General features: G+C 41.2%; 1 protein-coding gene across 2 annotated transcripts in view; it reads right to left on the bottom strand.

Moving 5' to 3' along the window:
- Positions 1–19,199, bottom strand: part of LOC126419269 (oxysterol-binding protein 1) — a 297,237-nt gene that overhangs the window by 49,862 nt on the left and 228,176 nt on the right. For both annotated transcript variants that reach the window (XM_050086426.1, XM_050086427.1), the window contains 2 exons: positions 8,756–8,917; positions 6,560–6,953 (listed from right to left, as the gene is read on the bottom strand). In XM_050086426.1, coding sequence (XP_049942383.1) covers positions 6,560–6,953; positions 8,756–8,917 — 556 coding nt within the window. The remainder of the gene's footprint in view (positions 1–6,559; positions 6,954–8,755; positions 8,918–19,199) is intronic.

The following is a 19,199-nucleotide window of genomic DNA, read 5'->3' as shown; positions in this document are numbered from 1 at the left end:
TCGCCAACAATATAGGCACCCCCTACACCTAACGATGTTTTTGAGCCATCGGTGTAAATAAATGTGGCTTCCGTCATTTGTGCACATAGAGCAGCAAATGCCCGACGATAGACAAGTGAAGGGGTACCATCCTTGGGAAATCGACAAAGGTCATGGAGCAGGCAGATCCGGGGACGGAGCCAAGGCGGTGCTGTACCCCAAGTTGTCAAGAAGGTTTTAGGAAAGCGGAAGGAAAGAGAATGGAGCAGTTGACGGAAGCAGACTCCTGGTGGTAGTAGGGAGGAGGGGCGAACTGCATACCCTACACCAAAGGAGGCATCGAAAAAAATGTCATGGGCTGGATTAGCAGGCATGGAAGACAGATGGCTAGCATAACGACTCAGAAGGACTGCTCGCCGATTGGACAGCGGAGGTTCAGCAGTCTCAGCATAAAGGCTTTCCACAGGGCTGGTGTAAAAAGCTCCAGACACTAAACGTAATCCACGGTGGTGGATAGAGTCGAGACACCGAAGAATAGACGGCCGAGCAGAGGAGTAGACTATGCTTCCATAGTCCAATTTCGAGCGCACTAAGGCGCGATAGAGGCGGAGAAGGACCACTCGGTCCGCTCCCCAGGAGGTACCATTCAGGACACGGGGGGTGTTGAGGGATCGCAGACAGCGAGCCGAAAGATAGGAAACGTGGGAGGACCAGCACAGTTTTCTGTCAGACATAAGACCCAAGAATTTAGCAACATCTGAAGACGGAAGGTTGACAGGTCCTAGATGTAAGGAGGGTGGAAGAAACTTCTTACGTCGCCAAAAATTAACACAAACGGTCTTACTGGGAGAAAAACGGAAGCCGGGTTTCGATGCTCCAAGAGTGGAGGCGATCGAGACATCCTTGAAGATGTCGTTCAAGAAGGCTGGTCCGTTGAGAGCTGTAGTAGATCGCAAAATCGTCCACAAAGAGGGAGCCCGAGACATCAGGAAGGAGACAATCCATAATTGGATTTATGGCAATGGCAAACAGTACAACACTCAGCACGGAGACCTGGGGTACCCCGTTTTCTTGGGAGAAAGTACGGGAGAGAGTAGTGTTCACCCGCACCCTAAATGTGCACTCTGCCATAAATTCGCGAAGAAAAAGGGGCAGCCGACCTCGAAAGCCCCAAGAGAACAGTGTGTGGAGGATGCCTGTCCTGCAACAGGTATTGTATGCTCTCTCCAGATCAAAAAATATTGCTACTGTTTGGCGTTTCCGGAGAAAATTGTTCATGATATAAGTGGAGAGAGCAACAAGATGGTCAATTGCAGAACGATGCTTTCGGAATCCGCATTGGGCAGGTGTTAAAAGACTGCGGGATTCCAGCCACCAAGCTAAACGGTAATTCACCAAATGCTCCAAAACCTTACAGACGCTACTCGTGAGAGAAATGGGGCGATAGCTAGAGGGGAGATGTTTGTCCTTTCCAGGTTTCGGAACAGGAACGATGATAGCTTCCCGCCATAGTCTGGGAAAAGTACTGTCGGTCCAAATTCGATTATAAAGGCGAAGGAGGTAACGCAGACTATGGGTTGATAAATGCAGCAACATTTGGACGTGGATACCATCCGGTCCTGGGGTGGAGGAGCGAGAAGAAGAGAGTGCATATTGGAGTTCCCGCATGGAGAAAACAGTATTGTAGCTTTCGTAATTTTGAGAGGAGAAAGCAAGATGTCGCACTTCTGCTGCATGTTTCTTCGGGAGAAACTCTGGCGGGTAATTTGAAGAGCTCGAAACCTCAGCAAAGTTCTGACCCAATGAGTTAGAAATTGCGACGGGGTCCACTAATGTATCATGCGCGACAGTGAGCCCAGAGACCGGGGAGAAACTAGGCGCGCCTGAGAACCGTCGAAGCCGACTCCAAACTTCCGAGGAGGGAGTGAAGGTGTTAAATGAGCTAATAAAGAATTTCCAGCTTGCCTTCTTGCTATCGCGGATGACGCGACGGCATCGCGCACGGAACTGCTTATAGCGGATACAGTTGGCCAAAGTAGGATGGTGGCGGAATACTCGAGGAGCACGTCGCCGCTCACGTATTGCGTCACGGCATGCCTCGTTCCACCAAGGAACTGGGTGGCGCCGGGGCAATTCGGAGGTGCGTGGAATTGAACGTTCCGCAGCTGTAAGAGTAACGTCGGGAATATGTGTGACCTCATTGTCGACGCTGGGAAAGTGACGGCCATCGAATGTCGCTAGAGACGAAAAAAGTGTCCAATCGGCTTGGGCAAACTTCCAGCGTCGTGGGCGCATATATGGCAGTTGAGGCTGCAGTCTAAGGACACATGGAAAGTGGTCACTCGAGTGTGTATCATCAAGGGCGAACCATTCGAAGCGCCAAGCTAGCGGAACAGTACCGACCGCAAGGTCCAAATGAGATAAATTTGTCATGGAGGCAGACAAAAATGTAGGGACCCCAGTGTTGAGGCAAACTAGATCCGCTTGGTGGAAGACGTCTAGCAATAGTGAGCCACGTGGACAAGGATGTGGAGATCCCCAAAGCGGGTGGTGGACATTGAAGTCCCCACCCAGGAAATAGGGGGGGTGGAAGCTGACCAAGAAGATGAAGGAGATCAGCTCGTGCCATTGGTGTGGACGATGGAATGTATACAGTACAAAGAGAGAACGTGTATCCAGAAAGGGAAAGACAGACGGTGACAGCTTGGAAGGAAGTGTTTAAGTGGATTGGGTGATAATGGAGAGTATCATGGAGAAGAATCATGAGTCCTCCATGGGCTGGAGTGCCTTCAACAGAGGGGAGATCATATCGGACAGACTGAAAATGAGGGAGAACAAAGCGGTCATGGGGACGCAGCTTTGTTTCCTGAAGACAGAAGATGACCGGCGAGTAGGATCGTAAGAGGATCGACAATTCATCCCGATTGGCTCGAATGCCGCGGATATTCCAGTGGATACTGGACATAGGGTGAACAGAAAATGGAGGAATGTGACCAAGGTTGCTGTCAACTCAACGACTGCTCAGAGCTTGCGACCGACAGCATGGAATGGCATTCAGCCGAAGGCAGAAGATCCTGATCCATACCGTGTTCAGGAGCAGCTCCTGCCACCAGCGATCGGCCGGTTGATCGGCCGCCAGCAGTGCGCCTCGGCGACACAGAAGACAGCCGAGGGCGATTTCCGCCAGGTGGTGCTGTAGATGGGACACGCCTTGGCGGAGAAGGAGATGAACTGGGTTTCTTTGTAGCCTTCTTGGAAATATGAAGATTAGATGAAGGAGGAACCGATGGTTGTGAAGTTGGGGTACGTAAAAAATCTTCACGAGTGTGCTCTTTTTTCGAAGTCTTGGTGTCTGACTTTTGGGCTCGAGATTTAGCAGAACCCGATGAAGGGTGAGCCATAGAGTGGGCAGGAGAAAGTGGTGAGGTTGAACGGGCGATCTTTGCGCTGGCCGATCTGACGACCGTGGCACTAAAGGTGAGGTCGCAAGTCTGCGTGGCCGACTCCTTTGTTGGCCGAGGAGAAGCAAGGACAGTGCTGTATTTTCCTGTCTGAGCCACGGTGGGCTGTCGACTGGCGAATAATTTTTGAGCAGCAAAGGTCGACACCTTTTCCTTCACTCTGATTTCCTGGATGAGCTTTTCGTCCTTAAAAACGGGGCAATCTCGAGAGGAAGCAGCGTGGTCACCCGTACAGTTGATGCAGCGAGGGGATGGAGGTGGACAAGCACCCTCATGGGCATCCTTGCCACACATAACACATTTGGCCGGATTGGAACAGGACTGGCTGGTGTGATTGAGCCGCTGACACCGATAGCAACGCGTAGGGTTTGGGACATAAGGGCGAACGGAAATTATCTCCTAGCCTGCTTTGATTTTCGATGGGAGTTGAACTTTGTCAAATGTCAAGAAGACAGTGCGGGTTGGAATGATGTTCGTGTCAACCCTTTTCATAACTCTATGAACAGCCGTTACGCCCTGGTCAGACAGGTAGTGCTGAATTTCTTCGTCAGACAATCCATCGAGGGAGCGTGTATAAACGACTCCACGTGAGGAATTTAAAGTGCGGTGCGCTTCAACCCGGACAGGGAAGGTGTGGAGCAGTGAAGTACGCAGCAATTTTTGTGCCTGGAGGGCACTGACTATTTCTAACAACAAGGTGCCATTCCGTAATCTGGAACAAGACTTTACAGGACCTGCAATTGCGTAGACACCTTTCTGAATAATGAAACGGTTGACCGTGGAGAAGTCGTGACCTTTGTCAGACCGAGAAACAACAAGGAACTGTGGCAACGATGGAAGAACTGTCTGTGGCTGAGGCTCAGTGAACTTACGCTTGTGAGCAGACATAGTGGAAGGTGAGGAAACCATTGCGGAAGAATCCCCCATGATTACCGGTGTCTCCGATGGCGCGCTCCTCCCTTGTGGGGGCCCTCTCTGAGGACACTCCCGCCTTAGGTGATTGATCACACCTCAGGTCACACCTCCCGACAAAAGGACGGAGGGACCAATCGGCACTTTCGGAAGGTATCAGCTCGGGTAATCACCCCTCCCTGGGCCTGGCCGTTACCAGGGGGTACGTACGTGTCCTACATGTCTGCCCGGGGCAGGGAATTATGCGTTACCCTGTCACCGGCTACGCACAAAAATGCGTGGTTCGGCCTTCAGACACGCACAGGGAGGAAGAAAGAGAAAGTGAAAAACAAAGAAAGGGAAAGGGAAGAGGAGGGGAGAGGTCTCAAACGCCGCAGCGTAGAAAAGGGTAAAGAGAAGGACAAAGGAAGGATGAAGACAGACAAGCAGAGAAGGCGAAGAATGCGGTACATTTATGAGCGTCCGTCTCCGGACGTAGGCACAAACCATACTCCCAGAGGGGGAGAAAGGGAAGGAAAGAGCCAGAGGTGAGGGGAGGAGGGGCGAAGATGGGGGAGAGGGGAGGATGTGGAAAAGGAAGGTATGCAGCCCGGAAAGGAAGGAGGGCCACGTTAGCTCGGGGTCCCGTGCTCGCTACGCACGTATCCACAAAAGAGTTGTGGACCTCCTGGGGATAGTATGAAGGGTGCATGCATTGAGGGGAGCTGGATGAATAATGTCATACAAGAGTGATCTATGCCAAACAAGAGCTACTATAATGATCATCAGTTTTTAAGACACCAAATTTCATGGTTCCTATCTTTTGGGATGGTTCATCAATGGTGAGGCTCTTTTTCTGGGCTTACTCTGGAACTATCAGCCTCAGTAAGGCTAAAACAAGTACTGCCCGCATAAAATTAAAGAAAGCCAGTAAAGCAGTCAAAACATTGCCCAAGAGTAAGTAAATGGGATGTTTTGTTACATAAGTGGTCCATTATGAAAGGGATCATAGCCAGAGTCCTTTCCTCACCCTCTTCTCCTCAATCTTATCTGCAGAGAGATGCATATGCCCATGTTATTTCCAACATAACTCTATTGACTAACAGCTATACATTCCTGGTAGAACTGCCATTTCTGCTCACAAATTTCAGGGCTCAGTAGATGCCCATTTCATCAACTGTTAAAGAGACTGGTGGTTGTTTATATAGAAGAGCAATTTTGTACAGCAAAACACTATTATTACAAGTATAACATAAAACAGGTGTAATGAACAAAATTGGTAACTATAGTCTGATAAGGGCAATGAATTAAGGTTGAAAACAGGAAAGAGAAAAGCACTGAATACTGAGAGCAGGCTTTGAACAGGGGAAACGATACCTGTGACCAACACTCTGAAGGAAAGAAATATGCAGAGATTCAAAATATATTACTATCACAAAGCAAATAATCCCCACAATCAAGCCCTGAAGATCACACAATAATGATAATAATAATAATAATAATAATAATAATAATAATAATAGCAGCCACTGCTGTGATGAATAATTAGAACTTCACCTTGGATCAAGAGTATAATTTATCTGTTTAGTAGGACTGAGAGAAAGGTAAATCTTAAAACACCAGAAAAAACTAATTTAGTACTAAGCAAATACTACTTTTTCTGTGTTTTAGTAGCATGACATCAATCCTAGAGATGCCTGAGGATAGCTGCAGAAACTGTGTGTTGGAAGTATAAAAACTTCAAAGCCACACTCAAAGACAGAAAAGCAGTCAGCAACTGTTTAATGCGGAACATGGATGGTGACATGTGTAACAAAGAAACACAATGTCTTATAAATACAGATTAAGACAATGTAAAAGTCCTTGCTGCTATTCAACTATTTGGTTAGAGCTGTAGGGTATCAATGAAAGAGAATAACTGGAACTTAAATTTTGGTTGTTGCTGAAGAGAGAATCACTAGTAAATGAGGACTACTATATAAGCCTTCTATCTTATTAATAATTTGTGTTACGGACACTTTACGAGGGGTTCAAGAACCAAAACATGCCTCATTGCTATTACATGATGAACATTAAACAATAAAAAGAATTTGACTAAAACATAATTAACTTCATTTCAACTCTGATTAAAATAAGACACTCCATATTATTCCTAAACCTAAGTTTTTTACACTGGTTCACAACAAAAATTCAATTACTTTACTGCTTAGTGTATATGTGTTGAGTACCTGAACCCTCAAACTCTAAGTGTGCAGTTCCCAGAGGAATGATCTGCAGATATTTTCCTCGGAATTTTGAAGCTATTGTGAACTCCTGCCAGCATCTCCATTTGCGACCTTCACAAAACTGTGCAACCATCGGTGGGTGGTGAGAAACCTGCTCCGATACAGCACGCCATCCCAAATCCTCTGTTCGATCACATTCAAAAGTCTCTCCTAGAAGAGGATTGAATGGCTTTCCTGTGCGTACACTTGTTGTGGCATAACTGGAAACTGTAAATGCTGCAACATACGCCAGCTGCTCACAACCATCTGCACACTCTGCGGCCTTATCCAGTATCTCAGCATATTCATAATCTTCTGTCAGCCTTTGTAGCATTGAAAGTGGCTCTGAGAAGTTAACCTGCCAAAGACAATTTATATATTATGAGAGCACCAGTGAATAAAAAAACACAAGAATGACTAGCACAATTTTTGACAATTTATACATTGGAGTAACTTATCTGTCAAATAAATAAATAACTCAGTATACTATGGCATCACTTTTACTTCATCCAGTGTAGAAGGAACACACATTTCTCTCAAATGAGTGAGCAGCACTGATTGCTCCTGTGCTGTGATATGATTTTATCTGAACTAACAGTTTAAAGAAGATTTATCAGGAAACTAATACTATCCACTATACAAGTCCCAACAACAGGACTACTGAGCCTCCACAAGTTCCCGATGTGCTAATTCATTTCTCTGGCATCAACCAAACTCTTATTCTGCTCTCTTTGAGCATGTGTGGTTCTATTCTCTGCATGCACCTGTTGCTCTCACTCCAATTCTGAAGGCAACCAGAGCAAGCATGGAACACTATACCATTACCATTTTTCATTCACCCTGCAGATTCAGTTAAACACTAAGACGCTTGCTTAAATTCTTCACAATTTTTCCGAAACTAAGCACCATGTTCACCACATGATATTAAAGCTATATTATGTGAATGTCCTTTCATCTATTCTTCTCTTGCAATATGCCAGGTCAACATATTTCTTGTTGATGCAAGTCACACCCATGAAATGCCTTTTTTCCTTTTCTTGTTGCTTTCATATATGGACTGAGGAATGGCAGCCATCTAACAAGCAAGCATCTACATTCCATTAGGTCACCCATTATATCATAGATATCCATCACCAATATGTCCCTCTATAAATTAGAATAGAAGCATATAAATAATTTGGCACTGTAACTTTTATTATATAATAATGCTTACAGAAGGACCTCAACATACATGATGTATCTGTTATCTTCCCCCCATCTACATTCCTCTGGTTCATACTTGACTGCTTAACTGCTTCCCAGTATTACTCCAATTCACTGATGTGGGATACAATTAAACTGTATCATTAACTCTTAGGCAGGAAAAGTATAGTAACTATCTTTTCACGGTCCTCATTCATTCTTGTTCCCATCCCTGACACACCTCTTTTACCACTCCCCTCATCAGGCAATTCATCAGCACCAGTTAAAATTTGGTCTCTTATCAAAAATTTCCCCACACATACCTGTTGCCAGTGGTTTTTTTTTTTTTTTTTTTTTTTTTTTTGGTCTAGTCCTGCACATACGTTAGAAACGAAACTACTCATCTAAAACTTCAAGGTTCAGTGTTCATACTAAATATCCACTTTATCAGCAAATTATTACTAAGTAGAGTACTTTCACAGATTTATAATCATATTCACCATTTGAACTTAATATACAGGGAAGATTTTGTTGTTGTTATGGTATTCAGTCCTGAGACTGGTTTGATGCAGCTCTCCATGCTACTCTATCCTGTGCAAGCTTCTTCATCTCCCAGTACCTACTGCAACCTACATCCTTCTGAATCTGCTTAGTGTATTCATCTCTTGGTCTCCCTCTACGATTTTTACCATCCGCGCTGCCCTCCAATACTAAATTGGTGATCCCTTGATGCCTCAGAACATGTCCTACCAACCGATATAGGGAAGATACTACACACAATCCAATGGGAAACTAAGTAGAAATATATTTCCTTGTACTTTACTGAAAGAGACATTGCAACATGAATCTGTTTACACAACAATGCCTTTGTGGTCTTTGACAGTTTTAACATATTCATATTTCCATACGTTTTGGAATTTTAACACAGTACTATGATGAAATAACTTCCATAACTATTAATTTATGGTATGTACAAACCGGCAGGGGAATCTTTGTCAACTCCTTGCCAATACAATTCTTCATTATACTCCACAAGTTCAGTGGATAATTAGGTTTATCTGGAACACGTGTCCTCCTCTGTCTTCTCTTGCCTGTGGTGGGTAATGTCCCAAGACCAATCTGGTGACTGCTCACATGTCCCTGGAAGGGAAGAGAAAAGTCAATCTTCTTTTTCCAGTAAAATTGCACCAGCTTAAAAAACATGCATATGATCATGAAATGACTCCTTATTCTTTAAATGAGTATTTTTGTGTAGCACATGCACGCACACAACAATGAACAGTCCTTGTTTCCTTTGCTAGTTTTTTTCACGGAGTTGAGGTTATAAGGGAATTATGTTATTTCTAAACGGAGTATTACATGACAATCCGCCGCGAACGGTACTGGTCTAGTGTAACAGGCACCTAGCGGTAGCATGGGTGAAACTATAAGATGTACAACTTTGCTTCCGCCGTTTGCCGATAGGTGGCAACAACGGGAAGTAGCGGTCAAAAGAAACAGATCACAGATATCAGGCAGTTAGCTTTGACCTCTGTCAACAATATCTCATTCAAACATTAGTTGACTTGTGTCTGCATCATAAAATTGTTTTTCATTGAAAATGTCAGTTTACGAGCCTAATTCTCGTCATTTGCGGGAAGTGTTACTGTTTTGTTTCAATATGAAGAAAACAGCGACTGAGTCTCAGCAAATGCTCTCAAGTATGTATGATAAGGATGTTATTAATGAACAAATGTGTTGCAAGTGGTTTCAACACTTCAAGAACGGTGATTTTAACGCCGTAGATCAACATAGTGGTGGAAGAGAGAATGTTTTCAAAGATGCAGAATTAGAAGCATTACTGAGTGAAGACTCGCATCAAACTCAAGAAGAATTGGCACGATTAGTGGGAGTGACACAGCAAGCCATTTCAAAACAACTCATCTCAAGGCTATGGGCATGATTCAGAAAGAAGGAACTTGGGTCCCATGTTAAAACGAAGTGAAACAATCACAGGTGCTCATTATCGAACAGAATTAATGTGTTTGCACAGAGCATTAAAAGACAAATGGCCGCAATACAGCTATAGGCACGATAAAGTGATTTTGCAGCACAATGCTCAACCCCACGTTGCAAAAAGAGGTCAAAACGTACTTGGAAATGTTAAAATGTGAAGTCCTACCCAACCCGCTGTATTCTCCAGACACTGGTCCCTCTATCACCTGTTTCGATCAATGGCGCATGGCCTGGCTGACAACACTTCCAATCTCATGAAGAAGTCACAAATTGGATTGATTCGTGGATCACTTCAAAATATGAACAATGTCTTTGACGCAGGATTCGTACACTGGTCAAAAGATGGGAGAATATAGTGGCCAGGGATGAAAAATACATTGAATGTTACATGCGTAACCAATTTGTTTCATTAAAGCCTCAAATGTTGGGGAAAAAATAGTGGGAGCAAAGTTGTACATCTTGTAGGAAAATTAGCAGACACATTATCCATGTGCCAGAATACAGAGTAGTTCTAAACTGCCATCAATCTGCGCATGGGCACTAGGCAGCGACAACTTGCGCATGCACAGGAGGAGCTACCGCAGTTCTTTCTGTTTGTTATTTGCTTATTGTTAGGTGGCTAGTGGCTTATTTCTGATTCCCGTGTTTGGGATTTTTTGCATCTTTTTTTTCAGTAAGTAGCTTTTAATACATGCATATTCCCCCTTTCCCCAGTCAGCAATCATTTATTTCTCAGTAATATGCATATGTTTATAATGTTACACCATGATTTTCAATTTGTATTGTAATGCCTTAGTGTACGTAAGTTCATGTTTGATTTGACTGCATCGCTTGCTTTATTTCAGCATGGCAGAAAAGAGAAACTGGCAGTGATAACGAGAAAATCTGTGCAGTTTGGCCCAATAAGACAGACGAGGACTTCAAAATTCTGTGTGTGTGTGTGTGTGTGTGTGTGTGCGCGCGTGTGTGCGTGTGTGTGTGTGTGGGGGGGGGGGGGGGGGGGCGTGCACACTGATACTTTAAAATGCAAATTCAAGTGCATACATCCACAACAACTTCTGAAATGGTGGGCTGTGCCATTCCGAGGCTGAGATCCAGACTCATGAAAGATTCTCCAGTTGCCAGGAAACATAATGTTACAGCCAGCCTGCATCATCTCAGGGCATTTACCGGCATTTTATTCGTGATCCAGGTTGGTATGATCACAAAACATATAAACATATGATTTAATTCTTACTTTTGAGAATGTGAGACAGCCTCCATTACTGTGTCACACTTGCTAATTCCATCTTCTATCACAGACAGCAGCTTCTCAAAACAGGCCATGTCCATTCTCAAAAAGTTCCGAAATTCTTGCAGATCTTTGGGCCTCAGTTCTTTCATAAGCAGTGAATATAATCCACTGCCTTCATCCCTTTTTTCAGAAAGAGTTGAACTCAACACAATATCTGTCATTTTGTTTCCATCATCATTCTGCCCTAATCAGAAGGTTTACTCTAACTGCCAGGGGAATAGCTTTTTTGAAAGAAAGAAAGAAAGAAAAGAAAAGAAAAAGAAGAAGAAAAGAGGGGCCCCCCATATGCAAAACGTTGTATAAATGTAAATTTAAACACACATATCCGTATAACCAAGTGTCTTAATATAAAACTAACTGTGGAGTCCGTAAGTCTTTCCGCTCCCGGGATTGGAATGACTCCTTACCCTCTCCCTTAAAACCCACATCCTTTCGTCTTTCCCTCTCCTTCCCTCTTTCCTGATGAGGCAACAGTTTGTTGCGAAAGCTTGAATTTTGTGTGTATGGTTGTGTTTGTTTGTGTGTGTATCGACCTGTCAGCGCTTTCGTTTGGTAAGTCACATCATCTTTGTTTTTAGATTTATTTTTCCCACGTGGAATGTTTCCCTCTATTATATTAACTGTGGAGTCCATAATTCAGGCTAATAGTAACCTACATAAGAGAATAATAATTACTTAATAAATAATGATAAAAAACTCTCTCTTATTAAATAGGAACCTTTGAAGCTTGAATAAAAAATTCGAACGAATGACGTTCCAATATGTCACATAGTCCCCTTTCTGTTTGGTGCGGTAGAACGAACAACTTTACAAGAGATCAGTCAGTTCTATTTGAGTTTTGCGGATTATTACCATCTACTGCACATGTGCGCCAGGTCTATCACGCATGGATGGTGTAATAGGTCTATGTGAACCAGCCTGTAGTCACAGATATGCACGCTTGTGATCATGCCCTTTCAGATGTCAGATAACCTGCCCAATTTCTGCATTATGACAATGACTGCACTATTTTCCTTTGTGTCCCCCCCCACCAACACACTTTATACACTCTCCACTGCTAGAGCTGCCACCTGCCATCTATGAGTGGTTATTGTACGCTGACATCGAACACAGGGGCAGTGGTCACATTACTATGACTTCAACATGTATATACTGGAACAGCTAAAACCTTTGTAGTGTGGACTTTTCAGTATCAATCAGAATTAACACCCCCACTCAAAATATTTTGATACATTGATGGATTGGGAAGTAACATGCTCTTTATTTCATTCTGAATATTTGAGGGATTCCAATTTCATGCCTGATATGTGGTAGCAACATGTTAAAGACTTTTGCATGATAACATAAAACTCCATGTTCATCCTAATTTCATAGTAAAGTTTGATTTCTCACTTTTCAGTTGGTGTCTTATATGGATTTGTTGCCACTCATCAGTTGTAAACCTAATGCCAATGTAATAAAAAGAGTGTTCCATCATTTATTTATTTATTTACTTACTTATTTCTTTATTATTCAACAGTGAGTATTCTGAACAAATTGTTGTAATGGCTAATTCTCTTATAACATCGTATGATAGATATCTCATAATTTTATGCTGCAATTTACTTGTATAAAGGCAAACCCTGATTTACATTTTTTCAGAAAATTATTTGCAAGAAACACACAAAATTATTACAGATATTACATTTCTTTATGTTCTATGAAAGAATGTATATTTGTGAGTAAATTACATTAGCTGGTTTCTGGCGTGTTCAGGCACAGAATCCTACTATTTAGTGCTTAACTGATTAGAGCTAAATGGGGTCATGTTTCATCATTTCCGCTCTGGTAGAAAACTTTTTAATGGAAGACTGAGTAGAGGGCTCACGAGATGGTAGAACTTAAACCAAAAGTCTTTTTAGTTCTTTGTAGATGGGTAGATGATACACACTATTTTGAAACAACGGAAAGTGCAGGATGGAGTAACATTCTCTCTAACGCAACCTTCGCTAGTCCCTGTCCTCCACTTACCTATTTCCTAGCCTGCTCTCACACACCTTCTATCCTGCCACTGAACCTACAAATCCTTTCCTCTCCCCTCCCTTTTCCCCTCCACCTTTACCCCCCTCCCAACAAAGCCTTCCTATGCTGTATGTAGCAGCCCAATCCTGTCCCCACCAAGCAACCTGCATGATAACATAAAACCCCAGCAGATTGCAGCACTTTGGACGGACGCACACACACACACACACACGCACACACACACACACACACACACACACACACACACACACGAACACACACACACAGAGTCACTCTGTCAGGCCCTATCAGTTGGAGATAGTACCCACGTGTGTGCGAGTTGTTGCATAAATGTATGGGAGTTCTACTGCTAAGAAAGGACTTTGTCCTAAAGCTTATGTCTTTCTAGCATTTTTTTTCATTGTGCCTGTCTGCTACTCAGCATCTGCTCTATGTGGTGAATAACTTGGCTTTGTGGTGATTACAACATCTGGATTCAGTCCACAGTAATTAACCCTATACAGATATTCCTGTAAATGTGTGCTTCTATGACAATACTTGTAAAATTTAAAATTAAAAACATGGAGCACATGCCACAGAAGAATGAACAAACTAAGTTACTAACAATTTTACTGCACTGCAAATGATATGCGCTAATGTGCAATTTTTCTCAACACCTACTTTCTACACTCCTGTTACCTACTGCATGTGACCCGCATTTTTCATTTTAAATTTTACAAGTACTGCCACAATTGCTAAAAATTCAGAAGCAGAAATTTTCAGGACTATCTGTATGGGGTTAGGAATCTGTATGGGGCTGGGCTACATTATTTTATTATTTTTAGTCAATTTTAAAAACATGTTGTGGTAAAAAGGCTTTTATTTAAATAATTATTTTTTGCTCTTTACTCTTGTGTGCGAGTGAAAATTTTCCAATCGATTTCGAACGTTTTGATGAGGTGACAAGAGACATGGTAAATTTCTGGTTTATTTTGGTTTCTCTTCATGCAAGTCACCCAATTAAAAAATATGTATTACAGATAAATGAACTCACACAGAGTCTTACCAGCAATTGTTCTTACGGCAAAAAAAAATTCGTGATGAACATGAAAAGGGGGACATAGCAGAGGTGCACAAAGTACCTTCCGCCACACATCAGACAAGACAGCAAGTTGATGTTGCACTGCCATCCAATTCTGAGCTATGTTGATAGTTACAAGTCCCTAGCTCACCGGGAAATTAGTTTAAAATAAATTGCAAAACTTGTACCAAACAGACACACAAGGAAGTAACTTAATAAGAAATGTTTAAAACGGGGGGAGGTTCTAGCATGTTGGCAATATTTTAACAAAATTAACTAGAATCCTACAAATATTACACTAAAGTAGTTTTATGCACTTCCAGGCTCAGTATAGGATGATATGGGTTTGCAGGTAACAGGTGTAGTATTTAGAAATCAATGTAGTCAAGTCTACATTGCTCAGACCCCAAATACAATACATAAAGGTGTATGGAACACGACTGCCATACTGTCTTTCCACAGCCCAGCAATTCAGCACATTCCATGGATTATTCTGGTACATAATTCAACTGCAGCAAGATCATTACATGATTTTCTTATTAAATAATAGACAAAATTTCATGCTTAGTGCCACGTCCAAATACAGTTTTATCGATTTGGCTACTGACTTTAAATATGCAAGTTCAAAATTCAACTGCGGGTGTTACTGTTATAGTGATTAAACTAATTTAGGACTACAAACATTGATCACTGTGTACAGAATAATATCACTTGCTACTTGGCCCCCTACAAGACAGATAAACAACAGCTTTTGATTTTATTTAAACACACATGATAATTAACCCTGATAAAATAAATTGTAAAGGTGAGAAGAATAACTACTGTATATTGAAACCTATTTTACACTCAACTCCCAGATGTAACTCTTTTACAGCTTTTTTTAAGATTGTAACTATTTCTCCCTTTTTTCACTCATAACAAACAACACTAATTCACTGAAATCCCTCATTTTGCTTGAAACACTCTTTTTGTTTTTACACTCCTATTTTTATCACAACCCTGGTTTAATTGGTTGATTATCATAAATGGCATAAGACAATTTTAAAATTTATCAAGGAGTTATTCGAAAGTTCTTTTACAAAGAGAAGAAATATAAGTAACTATAAGACAAAATATGAAACTCCTATGGCCAAAAAGGGGCAAAATAATATCCCCTCAGGCATCCTACCCTTCTCCCTCTGGGAAAGAAGGAAAAAGATGGCAATCTGTAGTCACAAAATCTTCCTGAATATGGCTGCCTGGTTGTCAACTGAAATATCAACAGAAGGTCAACACGAACATCACCCATCTTGCAAACCCGAAAACTCATTGGACACTTATTGCACTGAGAAAACTATGATATACGCACACAAGCTAAGCTTTCTATCTCGAACTGGTTGCAAGCTTGTTACAGTTTTCTCCTAGATGTGTCTGGACTCTTCATCAGAATATTTTTATTTTACTGTCAGTAAACATAACTGATTTATAACTTATCCAATATCTTTCATAAATCATTTATGTAGGCCAAGAACAGGAGTGAACAAAATTCCAAACCTTGTGAGACACCGTTTTAAGCATTCACCTTTAAGAATTTATTATTTTTATGATAACATTTTTTAGTGTGACTCCATCTACAGGCATTTTCCTTGAATTATTTCTTGTTTAGTTCTAACAGAACAGAGAGAGACTGAATGCTTAATGGCAATATTGACTTCAGAGTTCTGTTTCCACACAACCAGCATGCAAACTGACACGGCTGATGCATGCTGTAAGATGAAGGAGCACTAATGCTAACACTGATACTGCTATAAGGCTTAGCTTTGGCAGGTTTTAGCATTATTCACTAGGTTCAAGCAATTGGAAAGACCTAGCTACTTTTGTACTCACACATTATCTCTTCTAGTACTTTTTATTTACACAGTAGAATTATCAGACACATGGCAAAAAGAGAGCAATTGGAATTCTATTCAGAACATGTTTTATTCGACAGGAATATAAAAGCAAAGAAATTCAACTGTATGTTTTTCTGTAATGTGTGTAAATGTGGTCGCATTGTGACTATGACGTAAGAAGACTTCTATAAGGAGTTACATATACTTTTTTTTTTACTACTGGGAGAAATAGTTGAACCTGGAGGCAAAATAATATAAATATATGTAAAAGTATTGTCAGAATTTCTGCAGAGAATGATTCTTCCCCTTACTGGAATGGTGCTATTATTTTCTAACACACACACACACACACACACACACACACACACACACACAGAGAGAGAGAGAGAGAGAGAGAGAGAGAGAGAGAGAAATTATAGATGCTGCCTCCACATCCTCCTCTCCACAAAGTATAAGATATTCACTAAATTTATCATCATCGCAAAGAAAGAGATTTTAATCAAATAAAGGAACAACCTTGTATTGGATAACCTGGAATCCTATTGGATACCTCCATTGGTGGCAGACAGTGAAATTCTGATCAGATACTCACTGCAATCAGTGCACACACATAAAGTAGCTGTTGCCAACACTGATGCTGTAAAGATCACACAGACTTAGAAGCGCCACTAAATATGATAGCTTGGTGATTAAAAAGTAGTTGCAGAAGTACTAGCTAATCAGACGTTTAGTTTTGGTGCATCTGCAGCAGTAGGAGTGCTAACATACTTGTGTTTATGGTAATTAAGTGTCAAATAGTGCTAATAGTTACAACCTTCTAGACCAATGATCAAGTGTGAAGACAGAGTACACTTCTTTCATGGTGGATGCTGTGAAGCAACCAGCTCGAAAAAGGACTTTGCTACCCTTTGGCATAGCAGTCGTCATGCTTATGCTCTGTGATATAAAGAAGGAGCAGTTGATCCCAAAACCCTATTTATCTGGCAGTAGCACTGCAGATTTACAGCAGTTGAGAGCTGCAGTTTGTAGCAGTAATGTTACAAATAGGGTCGATGGCCAGACCATGGTTTAACCTCCCATGTCACCCAAGAGATTTCTGCAGGGATGTGAGCAAATATTCTAGACGTAGTCTTGAAATCTCCAACAGCTTCACTGCTCTGGAGACAGTGACGAAGATATGTTGATAACCAAAGGCATTCAGGAACACACTGACAAGACAAAGTGTTCTGTCAATCATGTAAATGATAAACGTAGAGCTCCGGGAGTTGCCTAGAGGGGTACGAGTGATGCATTGTCCCTCATATTTTTGCATCACAAAGCATGGTCTACATCTGTACATCTGAATGACTGCGATGAGAGGTTACTTACACAACTAATTTCTGGAAACAGTTTAACGAAGACTACTGTCTGTCCAATCCCTATGATTTCAAATATTTCACTAGGCCTGTTTTGGGTTAAGCCTTTCCAAAAGACTGACCTGCCGAGTGACTTTAGATACAGTAACAACAATCAGTGGAGAAACAAGAAAATGATTACTCTGACAGCAAAAAGAGTAACAATCACATATTAATTTAGACTTTTCCAGTAGAACATAAGAAGCTTGTTAAGTAATAAATATTAGTTTCTCATATCACTGCAGGAATTTGAATAATCTAAAGGTATTCCTACAGACGCATTATCAACTTCATTTGAAAGCCACAGAAATGCACCTAGATGGAAATATGTTACTATTATTGTCTACATATGTAAATGAGTACTGAACACCCAAGTGCTGTACTTCCGTAACAGACTTGGAAACGTAACAGGTAATGGTTCTGATACTTTACAGGACTCCAAAAGCAAATGTTTTAAACTTCATTAAGCAATAATATGAATTATCAGAAATAATTAGGAAGCACCTGTGCTTGGAGATCTCGATATTGATTTCACATCTGATAATTCTGACTGAGCACCCAGAGTTACTGATATCCATCTTTTGCTTGATGTCCACAGCAACACTCTCAACAAGAGTTGAGGAAATAGTGCAACAGGATAAATAATTTATTTTTAAAACCAACTGTCTTTCATGAGCTCCACAATAAATAGTTAATCTGACTGACGGTCAAATGGCAGCTGTAAAGCATCCCATATCATCAGTTTTAACTAATAATTACGGAATCATGTATGTTGACACACACAATTATTTAGAGAATTCACAAGATGAAAAACAATGGAAACCAAGGGGAAGTGTGGTTAAGCATTTCACGCAAACTATTGGTTAACAGCACAAATAATAATGGGCTGAAAGTAACAGGATTTGTTACAATCTAGAAACACTGTTCTAACAGGTACACATTCCAGCACAAAAATGTATATAATCCGCAACCCTCAAACAGGATTACAAAAAATTAAACTGATCCTTACTAACCCAAAGGAATTGCTTAACAAGTGTAACAGATATAAAGCATTGCTGAGGTGTGGATCTTGACTGTGTGATTCTTAATATAAATTGTGTGTCTTATCTATATTACTAAGTAAGTATCCCAGAACTGAGTTAAAGTTGCAAATTGCCTTTCTAATGACTTCCAGTGGCAACAAAACTTTGATTTTCATTATTTTGTGTAATTATTGACAGAAAATAATAATTTAAAATACTATCACAATCTACTCATTAAGAGGTATAGTCTTATGCTAAAAGTTTTAATACAACAAGCCAAGTATTACAGTTAGAAACTGTGTGCTTGTTTCAAGCCAGCATAACTGATGTCATGCAAATATCATAATGAAGACATTTAGTGACTTCTGCAACAAACTTTACACACAATTTCAAATCTTTATGAAATTTTATTGCTTACATTTTAGCTGGTCACGCAGCAAAACTTCTATGTCAGGCATTAAATTTTAATTTGCTACTTCCTTTACTACTGACTATTCTCAACACAGCCTGCATGCAGTATCAACATATACAATTGAATTAGATCATTGTACAACACATAGTTAAGCACTACATGGCATAGTGGAAAGAGAGTGAACAGTAAGGCAAGGATCGCGGGTTTGAGTCCATCAGTCGAAACTTTTTATTGCTCATATAGGAATTAGAATAATTACTGCACACACACACACAGAGGCATTCCAACACTCATTCTTCCCACACTCCAAACACGAGTGGAACGAGAAGAAACCCAAATAACTGGTACAATG

This window comes from Schistocerca serialis, chromosome 9, assembly GCF_023864345.2.
Source record: "Schistocerca serialis cubense isolate TAMUIC-IGC-003099 chromosome 9, iqSchSeri2.2, whole genome shotgun sequence".
NCBI classification, from domain to species: Eukaryota; Metazoa; Arthropoda; class Insecta; order Orthoptera; family Acrididae; genus Schistocerca; species Schistocerca serialis.
This window is presented reverse-complemented; position numbering and strand designations above follow the sequence as displayed.